This window comes from Homarus americanus, unplaced genomic scaffold (assembly GCF_018991925.1).
Source record: "Homarus americanus isolate GMGI-L3 unplaced genomic scaffold, GMGI_Hamer_2.0 scaffold6317, whole genome shotgun sequence".
Taxonomy (NCBI): domain Eukaryota; kingdom Metazoa; phylum Arthropoda; class Malacostraca; order Decapoda; family Nephropidae; genus Homarus; species Homarus americanus.
The window spans coordinates 17,055,371-17,074,361 of NW_024730668.1; the positions used below are offsets into that span (position 1 = coordinate 17,055,371).

Consider the following 18,991-nt stretch of genomic DNA (forward strand, 5'->3'; position numbering starts at 1 on the left):
CCAAACATTTCTCTGGTAGGGAAGGACCGACCCAGCTAGGGCGGAGGTGGGGTATTTTGATTGACAGATAGTGTCCTTGAAGAATATTTTTTGTTTATTTACTGAAGATATTTTAGCTCATAAAGTTCATACAAATTACCCGGCCAGAATATAATTTACATTGCTGGAATTCTTACAATATGATGATCATTTTGAATATAAACATCATGGATTTTGCATTACACATACAAATTTTAGATCTAATGTAATAATTTGGTTTACACAAAGAAAATATTTTATCTTTTGTGCAAAATATATGAAGTTTACATTCAAAATATTCCCTGACCTGCAAGGAATCCAGAAATGTCAATTATATTATCCTAACTTTAGTCTGAGGTTTTATTTATTACTATGCCTTAAAATCAAGTGTTTTCACCCAAACATTTCTCAGAGAGGTAGGAGCCAGTGAGCTGGGAAGAGGGTGGGGTCGAGTCCACTATTTGAATGGACATTAACCTGGCGACTGTATTTCTCTGAAATATTAATTGTGTGTGCATACCATCATAAAATTAAGATGTTATTTTTACTACAGCATAGGCATTGTGTCAGAAAAAGTGGAGTTTGGGGGTCGGGCCAGTCTCTATTGGAATTAATCCCATATGTTCTGTTGTTCACTTTACGCGGTTTTCACTTTCGCAGTACCCTGTGGGTTCAATTGACCTCGTAAATTGGGGTACTACTGTACATGTAACTGTAATCACCTTTTACATTCTAACAATGCTTTAATTTTGCATTCTTGGCTGATTGTGTCCTGGTACAGTATTGCACAACACATTGTACAAAAATACAGCAGCTAGTGAGGGAACACCTTTTACAATAGCAGCAGAATAAGAACTAAGCAGTCCAAGTAGCTAAACCGCCCACACACGTGGCATGTGGGGACGCGGTGTAACGTGATGCAATCTCTCAGAATTCCCCCAAAACTTATTCCCATGCCCAGAACGGAGAAGTCTGGCGAGATTTTCTCAGAACCTTCTTGTAAATTTCCCGGAAAATGCGCCTGATGTTCATCTTTCAAAACTCGTTCATAGACCCCCACAATATTTTCTGGCCCAATTTCCATTCAGGCTATTGGAGAGTTCTGGGGATAAAGGATTCCGGCTAACGGGAAGATTACTGCATTAGTTATCCAGGAATGTCACTTGGGAGGAGTTAAACCAATTTACACACCAAACAATAAACTAAAACAAATACAGGATATTAATTGAACAATTCCTTTGTTTTTTTTCATATTCAGAATAATTAATACTGATCATATTTGTCAACTAATCTTAGCTCTTGATTAAAAGATTATATTACCAAAAGACACTGCAAAGAAATTCAGAGGATTAATGCAAACATACTCTGGGTTAGTGCCAGTCCCACTAACAGCATATTAGCGGTACTTATTCCCTGTTGTTCATTTGAGTGACACCTTGGCTTTCCTCAACAAGGCGAGCTATCATATAAATATCAACATGAGTGAATCATCTCTTAATCTCTTCTTTACTGCAAACTGATGCAGTTTTGGTTTGTGGTGAAAAAGAGAGGTTAACTACAGTATTTTCAACAGCATCATCAGCTAACCTGTTATTCTGGGATACAATAGAAAAATATGGTAATGAGTGATTGGCATTCTGCATTTGTGATCTTTTGATAGTGACAATTCACTCTTTCAAAATTTAGTACTGTACTAACAATTTGTAGGGAAAATAGGAGAAATATTACAGAAGAAGCCATCTTTTTCAAATTGAGTCAAAACAAGTACAGTACTAAATACATGTACTATTATGAGTATTCATAATACAAAAAAAAACACACTGTTTATCATATCAGTAAATCATAGAGCGATGTTGTTGTTGTTGTTGTTGTGCCATAATTCAGCAACTCACAACTGGAGAGGAATCATCCAAAAACCTCTAAATAAGAGTATTTCTAAACCACTGTTCATGAATAAAATCATACAATAAACAAACACAAGTAAAGTACATGTTTTCAACAACAACAGCAGGCTACTCCATCAATACTCTTCCACACTTTATAAATCTTACCCTTTTGTACATCTTCATGAGGCTGTCAATGTCTTGCGACTGCTCAGTATTTGTTTTATTTGCTTCACAAAACTGAGAACCAAAGAACTGCATGGGCTAATGTTCCATCCTGGCTATATATAGATTCTGTATAATGTGCTAAAGTGGAGTACAGTTGTATCTAGAGACAGACTATAGCTGCATCTAGAGAGACTACAGTTGTATCTAGAGACAGACTACAGTTGTATCTAGAGACAGACTACAGTTGTATCTAGAGACAGACTATAGCTGCATCTAGAGAGACTACAGTTGCATCTAGAGACAGACTACAGTTGTATCTAGAGACAGACTACAGTTGTATCTAGAGACAGACTACAGTTGTATCTAGAGACAGACTATAACTGCATCTAGAGAGACTACAGTTGCATCTAGAGACAGATTACAGTTGTATCTAGAGACAGACTATAGCTGCATCTAGAGAGACTACAGTTGTATCTAGAGACAGACTACAGTTGTATCTAGAGACAGACTATAACTGCATCTAGAGAGACTACAGTTGCATCCAGAGACGACTACAGTTGCATCTAGAGGCAGACTACAGTTGTATCTAGAGACAGACTATAGCTGCATCTAGAGAGACTACAGTTGTATCTAGAGACAGACTACAGTTGTATCTAGAGACAGACTACAGTTGTATCTAGAGACAGACTATAACTGCATCTAGAGAGACTACAGTTGCATCCAGAGACGACTACAGTTGCATCTAGAGACAGATTACAGTTGTATCTAGAGACAGACTATAGCTGCATCTAGAGACAGACTACAGTTGTATCTAGAGACAAGGCTACAGCCATATCTGGAGACAGACTACTGTTGTATCTAGAGACAGACTACAGTTGTATCTATAGAAAACTACAGTTGTATCTACACAGAAGCAGACTACTCGCTGTGTCCTCCCATCCAATCAATTGGTTTGCCAGAACATGGGGTAAAAAAATAAATAAAAATCATTTCTATTCAAAAGAACCATTATAATAAATAATTTTAAATGGTATGTCATAACATCAGATAATTAATTGCCTAAAAGGTGTTCACATACTCTCAATATATTTCCACTTTAGTTTGCACAACAGTAACAGCCTTTGAGGTAAACACCAACCTTTTATCCATATAATTTCAAGTAGCTATTTTAAGCACCAAATGTGTCTATCCAGTCCCCAGGGTCAAATATAATTAATAAATGGAATTTTGTTGGCAGAATATGAACCTTGTTGTTCTGAGTAATAATTTTATTCCCTCTTCTAATCTGTTCTCTTTAATATACTGTAATACATAGTACAGTATATATAACTTATCAACTCTCGATAAAGTTTACTTAAATGTAGTAACAAATTGAGCATTACCAAAGATAATGCCACAGCACAACTATATAATGACCTGAAATATTTAAAATATAACAAACTGCTCTAAAAAAAAAAATCCAGTTACACTTCTGATGATTTGTGTCGTAATTTAAGACTTCCAAAACTGGAAATTTTTAGTTTAAACAAGAGACAGAAATCACTTGCTTAAACTCACAATTCCTACCTTGATGACTTAGTAAGGTGATAAGTGGTAGTTATGATGATAAATTGTGTTCTATTGATTATCCACAGAACATTTACCACTGGTGTTATTTGAACACTGAACTTTGGAACACAACTGAAAAAAAATCAGGATTCTTTTTTTTCACTTCAGTATGCTTTTGCCGTCATGCTGCAGGTATCATGAATTAACACACATATAGACACACACACACACACTATCCCTTCACTTGCATCATTTGCTCCCATTAAGTATACCGGTATAAAGTTTTTAATTTTTTTTGTTTTTTGTAGATTCCACAGTAACATAGGAACACAATCTCACATACCACCACTCAGCCTGAGTGAGTGTGCGTGGAAAACAAGATTGATAACTCAGCTGCCGGAAGTATCGCACAATGACGTGATAGTTCAATCATCTCTGTTGTTCTTCTGTACAAGGGCTATCTATGTACACTATCTGGAGACACTACACACTACAAACTACAGTCCTCACGCTGCTCTAGTGTTGCCGCTGACCACCACTCATGGCACCAATGTAACTATTACATGACCCTGCAGTTACAGCCATTAAGTGAAAAATAAAACTAACACTGAGGTCATTATTATAGGGCCACCAACTTTGATCTAATGACAATAACATGAAAGTTCCAATATTGTAGTTATGAATATGACTACTATAGATGATAACAGCACTGCACCTCTGACCATTGGACAAGATACAAGACACGGTGTCAAGTTCTGATTACTAAACAACAGATGGCACCAGAATTACATTTCTGACCACTAGATGACATACGGTATTAACGTAGTATGGTACTTCTCACCACTGGATGGAATATGGCATCAGTGTAATACTTCTGACTCTTGATGGCATGTGTCATCAGTGAAGTATTTCTCACCACTGGATGACATACAGCACCAGCACACAAGTTTTGACCACTAGACGGCAGATGGGAACTAAGTCTCATAGGACTTTGTGATTGTGCGCTTACACTTAAGGCAAGCAACTACGACCTACAGAAAGCTTGTTACCAAGTCCTCACTGTGTCAGCAGAGGAGAGCCAGCTTGTCTACGGCCCCTCAGAACAATGAGTAAAAGAAAAAAAATATATTTTCTACAATTAGAGGGGAATAAGGAATAGAAATATATGACTTACATAATATAAAACCTGCTAAGACGTGAACAGGTTCTCACGTAGCTGCATGATGCCACTCAAAACATTTTTTAAGTATTGTACACATAAAAACACAACACCACTGTGTTTTAAAGGCATGGAAGTACTCTTTTATTTTTCATCAATCATTCATTAATTTTTTTCTTCTTTCCTATTATTTCAACACTAAACTACTATCTATATATATATACAGTGGATGTCTGGAATTGTTTCTTCACAAAAGCAATGGAATAACCCATTTTAACATATAATACTCTTCTTGTCACTCATCACTAGAATGCAAACTGCACAGCCAAGACTCCAGAAGCTTGGATTGCTGCTAAGACTCGCACATCTCAGTACTGTACTAAGAATACACACTAACCACACTTATGGCTACACTCTAAGCATCACCCTGAGTCACACTTCCAAGTTCTTGCTCTGTGTCTGAATGATGAATGGTTCACTCCACATTCTCCGAAGGTCACCCTGGAAGAATACAATCATTGTGAGGCTGTATAAAGTATTCTATACATCAAATCTATATTATATATATACATACAGGCATCTCCCAGGTTACGGAAATTCGCTCTCACGGACATTGTAAATTATTACCAATAAATTCGGGATACGGACAAAAAATTCACCCTTACGGAAATTGGGTAAATTTTTAAGTTAATTTTTTTTTCAATACTACAGGACTATTAGAAAAAAATTCACAGAAACTTTAAAATTTACTTCGCGTGGATTTCTTGGTGGTTGGTACAATACTGTACAGGCAGGAGCCAGTAGTGCCCCTCCGTCTCCCTCCCAGTAACTCCGATTGCACCACCCTCCCTCATCACCTCACCTAACGCAGCACTCAAAATTGTTTGTGTTAAGTTATATTCAAGTGTTTTGTATATTTATTATCATAATGCTGTATATAATAAAATAATCAATGAATGTGTTAAAAAAATAAATATTTTCATTCATAAATGTGCTTGTATTATGTCTTTTTGCCAAAAATATTTCCTTGGGAATGCATCTCCAATTATATAATGGAAGTCTTTGGAAAAATTGGTTTCGCATTACAGAATTTCACGTTATGGACCAATTTTCAAAGACACATACCTTCCGTAAACTGGGGGATGCCTGTACAGGTAGTTCTGCTATAACGCGATAATTGTGTTCTTGTAAAATATCGTGTTATAGAAAATCGCGTAATAGAAATAACAGGGCTTATGGAGAAAATAGGGTTAGGTGCAGATTACTCGAAATCGAAAAAATTTAGTAGTTAGCCTAACACAAAGGATAGCACAGTCTAAATAAATGTTACATTCATATCTAATAATGAAATCATACAGTAAATTTAACACTTTACCTTGAAAAAATATGAATGTAACTTGATGGGGGAGAAGGGTGATTTTGAGGTTGATAACATCAAGCTTCTCTTCAAGTGTTATATCCTTTCTTTTACGATAATCACCGGGAATTCTATCATCAGAATGCTTTTTGGAGATATTCTTCTTTACCATATTCACAGTTAATACCACAAAATTGGAGAAATAGTAAGCAAAAATCGCGTTATAGCAAACAAGCGATCGCGTTATACAAATATTGTTCCGAATTCATAAATCGCGTTAGAGCAAATTCGCGTTATCAAAACACGCGTTATAGCAGAACTCACTGTACAGTAATATCTTCGTTTGCCGGAATCCCTCAAACCCGGAAATATCCGATACCCGGAATTGAAATTTGCTCGGAAAATCATTCCCAAAGCCGGAATTTTCCAAAAATTTCCGGCTTTAGGAATTTTTTTTAGATAGGTTGAAAATCCAGAGAATTTTCTGAAAATGTCTTGAATAAAGATGGAAGTTAAAATATTTTTGGGGGGGACCTGACCTGACCTAGCCTGACTCAATGTCAGGTGGAGGTAGGGTGAGGGATTAATGGTCTCATATAACTGACCTGATGGAATGTCAGGTCACCCTTTCTTGGGAGGGGGATTAGTGGGTCTCATGACCTGAAGATGTCTTGAATAAACACAAAAGCTAAAGTATTTTTAGGGAGATTGTGGTAAGTGTAAGTATACATGAGCAAAGTTGTATCCCTTCAACATTACATTACATAACATTTTAAAATATGGAGAGAGAAAACAGAACAAACAGAAAGATGTGGGTAATTAGATATAAGGAATGGAGAGGAGTGGTAACATGCACCAGTGTTGAAAAGCAATAAGCTCCTCAACAGCTGATCTTTTAATTCACCTCCATGCAGTCACACAACACAACAAGACCCTCACTGGATGCTTGTTATATATATATATATATATATATATATATATATATATATATATATATATATATATATATATATATATATATATATATATATATATATATATATATATATATATATATATATATATATATATATATATATATATATATATATATATATATATATATACTATATATATATATATATATATATATATATATATATATATATATATATATATATATATATATATATATATATATATATATATATATATATATATATACACACAGCTAGACCCCGACTTACGACCGCCGCAGTTGTGACCATTTTTTTTTTCAATTTTTTTTTTTCCAAATGACACACGCATTTTCAATACCGAAACGTTTCCAGTTAATGTAGTCTCCATGTATAATTAGAAAATTATGGGGGCCCCATGTGCATTCAGCTGACTACATTAAAGGTAAGTGCTCAGTCACATTGTATCCATTCCTCATTATTTATTACTTTCACTGTACTGTATACATTCCTCATTATTTATTACTTTTACTGTACTGTATTTCATTGTAGATTTTTTATTTAATTTTTTTTTTTTTTTTTTATCTGTCGGACTTACGACCATTCGGACTTATACAGACAGACAGACAGACAGACAGACAGACCCCATAATGTCAGTTATCCACCTGAAACTGAAGAAAATAAGACCCTGGTTGTTGTTGTAGTAAAATTAATGTAAAAAAGATTTGTCTTAATTAATGTTATTTAATATACAGTAGAAGTAACCACAGATATTAAAGAAAAAGTGAGATTGATAGTGGAACGCCAATGTATATGTGCGAACTCAAGTAAACATAGTAATTTATCTTAAGAATATGTACAAAAGATTCATTATTGTTTATTACTGAATATGCATTTGATTAAATTAATGTTTATATACAGTGAACCCTCACTTTACGCGGTTAATTCAACCCACGGCGGCCCGTGTAAAGTGAGAAACGCATAAAGTGAACAACATAACATATGGGATTAATTGAAATAGAGACTGGGCCGACCCCCAAACTCCACTTTTTCAGACACAATACCTACGTTGTAGTAAAAATAACTTCTTAATTTTATGATGGTATGCACACACAATTAAAAATTAAGAGAAATATCAATAATATTAGGTTTTTTAACACTTACATTAGTAGAAAAGATGGCTGGGCACACGGGGATGGGGGGTTGGTTCCGAGGCAGAGGGCAGATTATTGGCCCTCACTTGTATCAATTGTATCACTATCCACCACAGAGGCTTGCAGGGCCTCTTTGTCAAACCCCTCAAGGTCCATATCCTCACTATAATTATCACTATTACTGACTTGGGCCGGCTGTGGTGGGTGGCGGGTGAAGAACTCGGTAATGTTTTGATGACTGGGCGACCTTGTGCGGACCCTGCTCGCGCCGCTCTCCGCGTAAAAGGGTACACACACCGCGGAAAGTGAGCATTCCGGTTTCAGCAGGGTACCGCGTAAACGTGGAAACGCGTAAAGTGGGACCGCGTAAAGCGAGGGTTGACTGTATGTGAAATGAACAATTCAATTCATTAATAATATGTATAATATTAAAACACACACGAGGAGACAAGACAGCATTGTTTTCGTGAGTGACGATTGTTCTACATAAGAAACTGAAGAAAAGACCCTGGTTGTAGCTGTAGTGAACTTAATTTAAAAAAAAATAATACCTGTATGTATGTTTTAAGTAAAGTCGGCCCTTAACATACACAGGTTTAGCATACACGGATTTGCAAATACGCGGATTGCCCCGCCGGAGGAATATTCTGTACATTGAAGTAATTGAAGTACATTCAAATCACGCGCCATTCAACTCACACGCGGCACTGAACACGGGACACCGCCCGCTCCCGCAACCTCACACACACACGCAACCTCACACACACACGCATAGCTCTCCCTCACTCAGTCAGTCTCGCTGTAACCATGCTTGTGTTGACATCAGCATTGTAGTTGCAAAAATATTACATTTCCGTGAATGTATTATATCAAGCACAGTATGAATAGAATATCACAAATATAACAGTATTTTAACCGAAAACTACTAAAAAAACGAGTAACGTATCTTGAACATCGGAAGGTTAGGTAAAGTCTTTTGTTTTCATGTAGTTTATCCTAATTTGCAGTGAAATGCATTACGTTTCAGCAAAACTACTACTGTATTTATTTCTGAGAATATGGAAATGTAATATTTTGCTGAAATGACGTACATATTACAGTGGAAAGTGACGAAAGCAATGACTTTCGCTTTCTTTCGTTCAAAAGATGTTACCGTAATCGCTTTTCGAATGGTTTTCAGTTAAAAAACTGTTGTATTACAATAATATTCTATCCTAATTCACTTGTGATGCAACAGTTTTTTTAACTGAAAACCATTCGAAAAGCGATTACGGTAACATCTTTTGAATGAAAGAAAGCGAACGTCATTGTTTTCGTCACGATTTTATCCCACTTTCCACTGTAATACGTACGTCATTTCAGCAAAAATATTACATTTCCGTGAATGTAGTATATCAAGCTTAGTATGAATAGAATATCATTGTAATAAAACTGTATTTTAACCGAAAACTATTAAAAAAACGAGTAACTTCTCTTGAACATCGGAAGGTTAGGTAAAGTCTTTTGTTTTCGTCATGTATTTTATCCTATTTTACATTGAAATACATCACGTTTCAGCAAAACTACTATTTATTTCTGAGAATATATTCATTCAGGCACAGTTTAGGTAAAATATAGATGTGCTTAACATTTTTTTAATTGAAAACGATTCGAAAAACACGTACCCTCTAGCCCTGCTCAAGGAGAAGACTGGGAGGAGCTGTTTGGTGCTTAAGACGATGACAAGGAAAATGATTTTGATGGATTTTAATGAAAATATTCAGAAAGACCCTGGCACTGTCAGGGAAAGTGGCTGCTGAAGGTTTCCAGGACATGGCAGAGGACGAAATTAGGGAGCTAATTGAAGAGCACGACACTGAGCTGACCGAGGAGGATCTACAGGAGTTAGTAGACTCAGGCAAGGAAGAGGAAGAGGAAGCGAAAGGGAAAGAGGATGAGGAAGAGGAAGAGCACCAAGAAATAACATTGGAGAAGTTGGGGGAGATGACCAGGAATATTGAGGCACTGAAAAACCTGGCCTATAGTATGGACCCCTCCATGGTACGTGCCCTAAAATTCATGCGAGGGATGGATGACGTTTTTGCTCCATACAAAAACATCATGGAAGAAATGAAAAGAAAGAGACGACAACTCCCCATCACCATGTTCTTTGATCACCGAAGGAGAGATTTAACACCATCAATCACTGTCGGCAGTGAGGAAGCAGCTGAATCCACCGTCGCCCCCACTTCGCCAACCGGTATGGAATTGAGTGACGATGAGCCCGATGACCCCTGTCCTGTCGCCGAGGATAGGTACGGTACAGTAAAGTGAAATTTTTATCTCTTTTTTTTTAATAGCTTTTCTTGCCATGTTTATTGTTTGTAAAAATGCACAGCACAGTACAGTTCAGTACTGTACATAGGAAGTGGAGGTGCAGTTATTCACAAAACATTTGTGTTTGTTGTCAGCAGTAGTGACGGTGAGGAGGTGGAGGAGGTGGAGGAGGCAGAGGAGGGAGCGGAGGAAGCGAGTTGGGAGGAGTGGTGACCTTGGACGCGGAAGCAGGGACGAGTGGAGATGCCAGCCAGTACATTACGGGTGTATTAATTGTTTTTATAGCTATTTTTGCATTTTAATATTAAATACTGTACATTACGTTTCAACAAAACTACCATTTATTTCTGAGAACATGGAAATGTAATATTTTTGCTGAAATGATGTACGTATTAAAGTGGAAAGTGGGATAAAATTGTGACGAAAGCAATGACTTTCTCTTTCTTTCGTTCAAAAGATGTTACCGTAATGGCTTTTCGAATGGTTTTCAGTTGTGGGATTATAAGGCTAATGATAGGATAGAATATTATTGTAATACAGTACGAGTACAACAGTTTTTTAACTGAAAACCATTCAAAAAGCCATTACGGTAAAATCTTTTGAATAACAAAAGAAAGCGAAAGTCATTGTTTTCGTCATGATTTTATCCCACTTTCCACTGTAATATGTACGTCATTCCAGCAAAAATATAATATTTCCATATTTATTTCTGAGAATACGTATATTCATTCAGTCACAGTTAAGGTAAAATATACTTGTGATGTAATATTTTAATGAAAATACGGTATCGTAGTTTTCTTTTGTTTCAAATTTAATTAACAATGATTGATGTTTCAAATGTAATGAACAAAAATTTATGTACAGTATCTATAAATAAACTTTAATAAATGAATACTTTATGTTTTACATCGTCCTGTGCTACCATACCATGGATTTGGCTACTTTGAGCTTGCTATGATGACGCAAGAGATCTGCCCTGGCAACTGTACCGACACCCACAGCTGGTCGTTTCCGTTGGGGGCAGCAAAAATACGCGGATTTTTAACATCCACGGGTATCTCTGTTATGTAACCCCCGCGTATGTTAAGGGCCGACTGTAATGTTATTTAATGTTAATAAATGGAACATTAGAAGTAGCTAACCACTAATGGTAAAGAAATATAGCGCGACAACTGGGAACGCCAACGTATGAACAGTAAGTGCATATACATATGTGAAAACATATCGTCATTTCCCTATATATGAATATGAAAGCAACACTTATTTATTGTTCATATAGGTTTTAAATAATATTTACGAATGTAAGACAGAAATTCTACTCACCAATGGTGGTAAAGTCAAAAACAAAAGGACAGCCAATGAATATTGTGCGAGTTTTTACTCAGATGACGAAGGCAACAGGTTCAACTCTGGCTGAAGCTGTAGGTTCAACTCTGGCTGAAGCTGTAGCTTTCCATAAAGCTGTTGCTGAAACTGTTACTGAACCTGAAGTTGTTGTTGAAACTGCTTATGATACTGAATTTGATGGTGTAGCTGAAGTTGATGGTTTAGGCTTTCGAATAATAAAGCTGTCGAAAGAACCTTGCACAGCTGCTTTCTTTTCTCATTATACATCTTTATGTAGAGGTCATTTGTGTTTATTTAAATTTTAATGCTTTGTTCTGTTAATGGATCCACTTCAGAAAATACGTTCATTGCTTGCTCCATATAATACCCACAGACTTCTCACCTTTTTCATATTGCTTTAACACATCTAGTTTCTCTCATGTTCAATAGGAAAGCAAAAATGCTGTAAGAAAACTGAGAAAGTTTTTCTCCTGTTCCTGTTCATCAGCGTGAAAACAAAAGGCCCGCCAAGCTCCGACTGTTGTTTAACACTCATTAGCAAGGCAGCTTCTTTGTGCAAGGCGCTGTTCATTATATATACACCTAGACCCCGACTTACGACTACGTGGACTTACGACCGTCGGGACTTACGACCGCCTCAGATATAGATAAAAAAGAAAGAAAAAAAAAAAAAAAAAAAAAAAAAATTTTCTATACCGAAAAGTTTCCAGTAAATGTAGTCTCCATGTATAATTAGAAAATTATGGGGGCCCCATGTGCATTCAGCTGACTACATTAAAGGTTAAGTGCTCAGTCACACTGTATCCATTCCTTATTATTTATTACTTTCACTGTACTGTATCCATTCATCATTATTTATTACTTTTACTGTACTGTAATTCATTGTAGATTTTTTATTAAATTTTTATCTATGTCGGACTTACTTACTCCGGGATTTAGTCCTAACCCCCGCCGTAGTCGGGTCAGGTGTGTGTGTATATATATATATATATATATATATAAGGGTTATATAAGGGCGTTATAGCAGCAGCAGCAGCGGCAGCAAGGGCGGGCGGCAAGGCGCGTTAAGCATAAGCAGCAGGCTGCTGCTGCTGCTGCTATGGGTTGCTGCTAAGCGGCTGGAAGCGGCTGCTGCTGGCTACGGCTGGCTGGTATATATATATATATAATATATATATATATATATATATATATATATATATATATATATATATATATATATATATATATATATATATATATATATATAGAGTATATATATATATATATATATAAGTATATATATGTTATATAGTTAGGCAGCAGCAGGCATGTTAAGGCTGGCTGGCTAGCTGCTGCTGGCTGCTGCTGGCTGCTGGCTGGCTGGCTGCTGGCTATATATATATATATATATATATATATATATATATATATATATATATATATATATATATATATGTATATATATGTTAAGGAGCAAGTTAAGGCAGGCATATACATATTAAGGCTAAGTGAACAAATAGTTGTACATTTAACGCGTGGGATTAATTAATTCCAATAGAAACCGCCTTCCTGACCAAACTCCACTTTTTGGAAGGCACATTACCTATACCTTAGTAAAAATAACATCTTAATTTTATGATGGTACATGCACACAATTAATACTTAAGAGAAATACAGTCGCAGAGTTAATGTCCATTCAAATAAATGGACTCAACTCCCTCCCCCTCTCACACTACACTGCCGGCTCTTCCCTCTCAGAGAAATTTTGGGGGGAAAACCACTAAATTTTAATAAATAATACCTCAAACTAGAGTTAGGATAATACAATTGACATTGCTGGATTCCTTGTAAGACCAGGAATATTTTGAATATAAATGTCATATATTTTGCACAAAAAATAACATAGTTACCTAGAGAAAATTTTTTATCTAAAATTTGTATGTTTAATGCAAAATATATGATGTTTATATTCAAAATGATCACCAAATTATAAGAATTCCAGCAATGTAAATTATATTCTGACAGGGTAATTTGTATGAATTTTATGAGCTAAAACAAATATCTTCAGTTAATAAAAAAAAAAATAATCTTCACAACACTATCTGTCAATCAAAGTACCCCACCTTGCCTCCCCCCCTCTTCCAACCGCGCGGTCAGTCCCAACCCTCCAACCCACCCCCCACCAATCCTCCCTTCCAGGGTTTTTAACATTTAGTATTAAATAATACCTCAGATTAAAGTTAGGATAATATAATTGACATTGCTGGATTCCTTGTAAGACCAGGAATATTTTGAATATAAATGTCATATATTTTGCACATAAGATAACATAGTTAATTTGAGAAAAATTTTTATCTAAAATTTGTATGTCAAATGCAAAAATATGATGTTTATATTCAAAATGATCATCAAATTATAAGAATTCCAGCAATGTAAATTATATTCAGACCGGATAATTTGTATGAATTTTATGAGCTAAAACAAATATCTTCAGTTAAAAAAAAAATAATTCTTCACTGGGTAACAGATGGTCGGTCGGTCCCTCCCTCCCCCCCACCCCCACCAACCGTCCCAAGGAGATGTGTGGGATAACCACTAAATTTTAATAAATAATACCTCAAACTAAAGTTAGGATAATATAATTGACATTGCTGGATTCCTTGTAAGACCAGGAATATTTTGAATATAAATGTCATATATTTTGCACAAAAGATAACATAGTTAATTTGAGAAAAAATTTTATCTAAAATTTGTATATCTAATGCAAAAATATGATGTTTATATTCAAAATGATCATCAAATTATAAGAATTCCAGCAATGTAAGTGTCTCTATTCTTGTTCAATTTGTATAGAGTTTATGAGCTAAAACAGGCAGTCAGGCAGAATTGAGGCAAATCTAAAATAAGCGTCTGGGCAGGACACCACGTGTATGTGTGTATATATATATATATATATATATATATATATATATATATATATATATATATATATATATATATATATATATATATATATATATATATATATATATATATATATATATATATATATATATATATATATATATATATATGAGAGAGAGAGAGAGAGCAAATGATGTATTATAGCTAAGTTTGAATCTGCATCAGAGTAACTACGGTCTACAAACATGATGGTGGACTTGTAGTGGATTCCTGCCCTACAAACGCTCGTCGCTGAGTAGCCGACCCCGCGAATTCCCCAGTGTATGCCTCGTGGTCTGGGTCAACCAGCGCCGCCTTACATGACGGAGGTCAACTATCAAGCCACACCTACCTCCGCTATATAAGACCTGACCTCGTGGTGACCTACCTCTCTCTTTCTACCTACACCAACCAGCAAGCAACACCACCTCCTCCGCTTCTGCCTGGCGGCCCTCGCTCCCGCCAGCGAGCATGGCGACCCACAAGCCGGTCCTCCTCTGAGCATCCTCACCAACCAGCTCTCTCTACATCACGCTTGTAACCACTCTGCCACCTCCCAGCACCAAGCTGCACTGTACATCCAATACAATATGTATACAGAGAGCACATTGTGAGTTTCCTTTCTCCATCCCATCCTGAGTGTGAACCCAAAATAACTACCCCACAAATGGTGACCCCTGGAGATACGCACTCACACAGGATGGAGGAGAAACAGATCACGCTCCCAGTCTTCAAGTAACATGGAAGACTGGCTTACCCACGCAGAGACAGCTCTCATCGGCTCTACAGCTACTGTCTCTACATCGCAGGTTAGACACCCTAAAGCAGCTCTGCGACTCTAAGCAAACAGCCGCTCCTCTTCCTGCCCCAAGCACCACGTCCTACCGACCCCAACACACCCATCCTGCCTCAGACGCCGCCCCGGCCCAGCAGTACCCCCTGCCGCTCCTCCTGACGCGGACCCACACACCCCTCTTTTCTCCCTCAGGTATCCCCTGCTACTGTCCTGCACCCTGCTGCTGTCGTGGACCCAGCTGCTGTCACGAGCCCTCATCCGCTCCTGCTGACGCAGCCCCTGCTCCTGACCCAGGCCCACACACCCCAGCAGGCGCATCTGAGGACTCTGTACCTGTCACGAGTGAAGCACAACATTCATCGCCTCCACAACCCTCTTTCTCCCTCTCTTCTCCCACAGATCTTGTGTGTCTAGACAGTTGCCTCCACTAGCGGCCGGCTCATCCACGCCCTCGCCGTTTTGGCTCACATGTGGCATGCACCACCCGTTCTGCCTCACATGTGCCATGCACCCCTGCAGACAACAAGTTTCCTACACCGCTTGGAGGGAAGGAGGGAGTATTGTAGTGGATTCCTGCCCTACAAACGCTTGTCGCTGAGTAGCCGACCCCGCGAATTCCCCAGTGTATGCCTCGTGGTCTGGGTCAACCAGCGCCGCCTTACATGACGGAGGTCAACTATCAAGCCACACCTACCTCCGCTATATAAGACCTGACCTCGTGGTGACCTACCTCTCTCTTTCTACCTACACCAACCAGCAAGCAACACCACCTCCTCCGCTTCTGCCTGGCGGCCCTCGCTCCCGCCGGCGAGCATGGCGACCCACAAGCCGGTCCTCCTCTGAGCATCCTCACCAACCAGCTCTCTCTACATCACGCTTGTAACCATGCTGCCTTCCCAGCACCAAGCTGCACTGTACATCCAATACAATATGTATACAGAGAGCACATTGTGAGTTTCCTTTCTCCATCCCATCCTGAGTGTGAACCCAAAATAACTTACCCCACAGACTGTTGGGGAAGGTTGTCTTGTGTTTGGCTAAATCAAGTATAAATGTAAGTAGAATTAACTATTCCTTTAATGTACCTATTAATGTCTTCAAAAAGGACCACACTGGAAATATACATAATGAATAAAGTATTGTATGTGTTATCCCCAACAAATGTTTATACTTTACATGTGTGCTTGTACAGGTGCTGTATGAATTTTAACTAAATAAATTCAAATGAAATGAAATTCAAGTGAAATAAAACAAAACAAAACTGTAAAATTAAAATTAAACCAAATCAACACAACATAACACATACCATAACACAACATGCCATAACACAAAACAATAGAACACAACATACCATAACACAACAAAACACAACATACCATAACACAACAAAACACAACATACCATAACACAACAAAACACAACATACCACAACACAACATACCATAACACAACATACCATAACATAACACAACACAACATACCATAACACAACACAATACAACATACCATAACACAACATAACACAACACAACATGCCATAACACAACACAACATACCATAACACAACACAACACAACATACCATAACACAACACAATACCATAACACAACACAACATACCATAACACAACATACCATAACACAACATACCATAACACAACACAACACAACATACCATAACACAACACAACACAACATACCATAACACAACACAGCATACCATAACACAACAAAACACAACATACCATAACACAACACAATACAACATACCATAACACAACACAATACAACATACCATAACACAACACAGCATACCATAACACAACAAAACACAACATACCATAACACAACAAAACACAACATACCATAACACAACACAATACAACATACCATAACACAACACAACATACCATAACACAACAAAGCACAACATACCATAACACAACATGCCTTAACACAACATACCACAACACAACATACCATAACACAACACAACAAACCATAACACAACACAACAAACCATAACACAACACATTCCAAAACACCACACAACACATCAAACCACCACATTAAATATCACAACACAACAGCATACTAAATATCACAACACAACGCCATACTAAATATCACAACACAACGCCATACTAAATATCCCAACACATCACAGCAACATACTAAATATCACAACACATCACAACACCTTACTAAATATCACAACAAAACACCATACTAAATATCACAACACCTTACTAAATATCACAACACAACACCATACTAAATATCACAACACCACAATAAGATAATGTTACCTTTAGGTATGCCATAGTGAGGAGGGGCAGCAACGTGAAGGGCACCAGATAGAGGAGTGCTGGTTGGGCTGCCTTGAAGACCTCAGACGACACGGTTGCCGTCAATAACCCAAGGAAGTACCCGATCAAGGAACAATGGAAGTAACTGTGGGGGGAAAAGGTGCCACTGTGAGACCTTTATATGCATCTTGATTATGAATAGTCCTAGTGTATTAGATATAATTTTTCTGTATACTTGTACTACGGCTCATTCTGTAAGGTAAAGTAAATAATCAGAGAATGTCACTTAACTTTCCTAAATTCATCAGAAAGTCATCCAGTTCCTCATAAATATCTCCATAAAACTCATAATGTGGATGACTTCATGAATATTTTCTGGAATATTCCGTGTTGGTAAATAATCTCATCATCAGAGATAATGAGGCACTCTGTCCACTACAGATATACTGTACATTGTGCTTGTGGGAGCCATTATCACCTTCACTCTTACTTAATTTTCAAAGTTTGCAATGGTGTGAGGGGTGGGGATGGGGGGCATCCCATCTGGTTTTACCCAACAGCTGTGCTAGCTGTAATCACAGCCATAAAATAATGATGATGTCACAAAATTCCCTCATTTGACCTTAAGCAACTTTATCCAACATAAGTAATTACCTTTGAAATTGTAGCAACATCATGTACACATATGGGTAAAGTATTTCCCATGTTAAGTTTTAACTCTTATATAAAATAATCTATATTTTATGATTTAACATAAACACAACTGTACAATTATTATGAAATGACAAAATGTTTATTTGCTCACTATTTGTACAGAGTAAAGGCGTCCCCCGCAATAAGTGAATTCCAGGTTATGGAAATTCGCTGTTAAAATATTTTAATTTTTTTTTTTTGTGTGTGGGTGCATCTGTGATAGGAAAAAGGCACCAGTGGTCTCACAACAACAACAACAACATTCTCGGTCTGTTTGAATCTCTAGAAATGTCCAGCTTTCCGTCACTCTTATTCAAGATGAGTCGAAAGAGGCCATCAAGTGTAAGTGCTAGCAGTGGTGTTAAGGAGGTTTGAGTAGGGGGA

At 37.2% G+C, this 18,991-nt stretch overlaps 1 protein-coding gene across 1 annotated transcript in view; it reads right to left on the reverse strand.

Annotated features, from left to right (window-relative positions):
• Positions 1 to 3,062: 3,062 nt before the first annotated feature.
• LOC121867250 (signal peptide peptidase-like 3) overlaps positions 3,063 to 18,991 on the reverse strand; it is a gene marked incomplete in the record, with an annotated part of 131,674 nt that continues 115,745 nt past the window's right edge. The window contains 2 exon segments of the mRNA XM_042367110.1: positions 3,063 to 5,277; positions 17,915 to 18,059. Coding sequence (XP_042223044.1) covers positions 5,209 to 5,277; positions 17,915 to 18,059 — 214 coding nt within the window.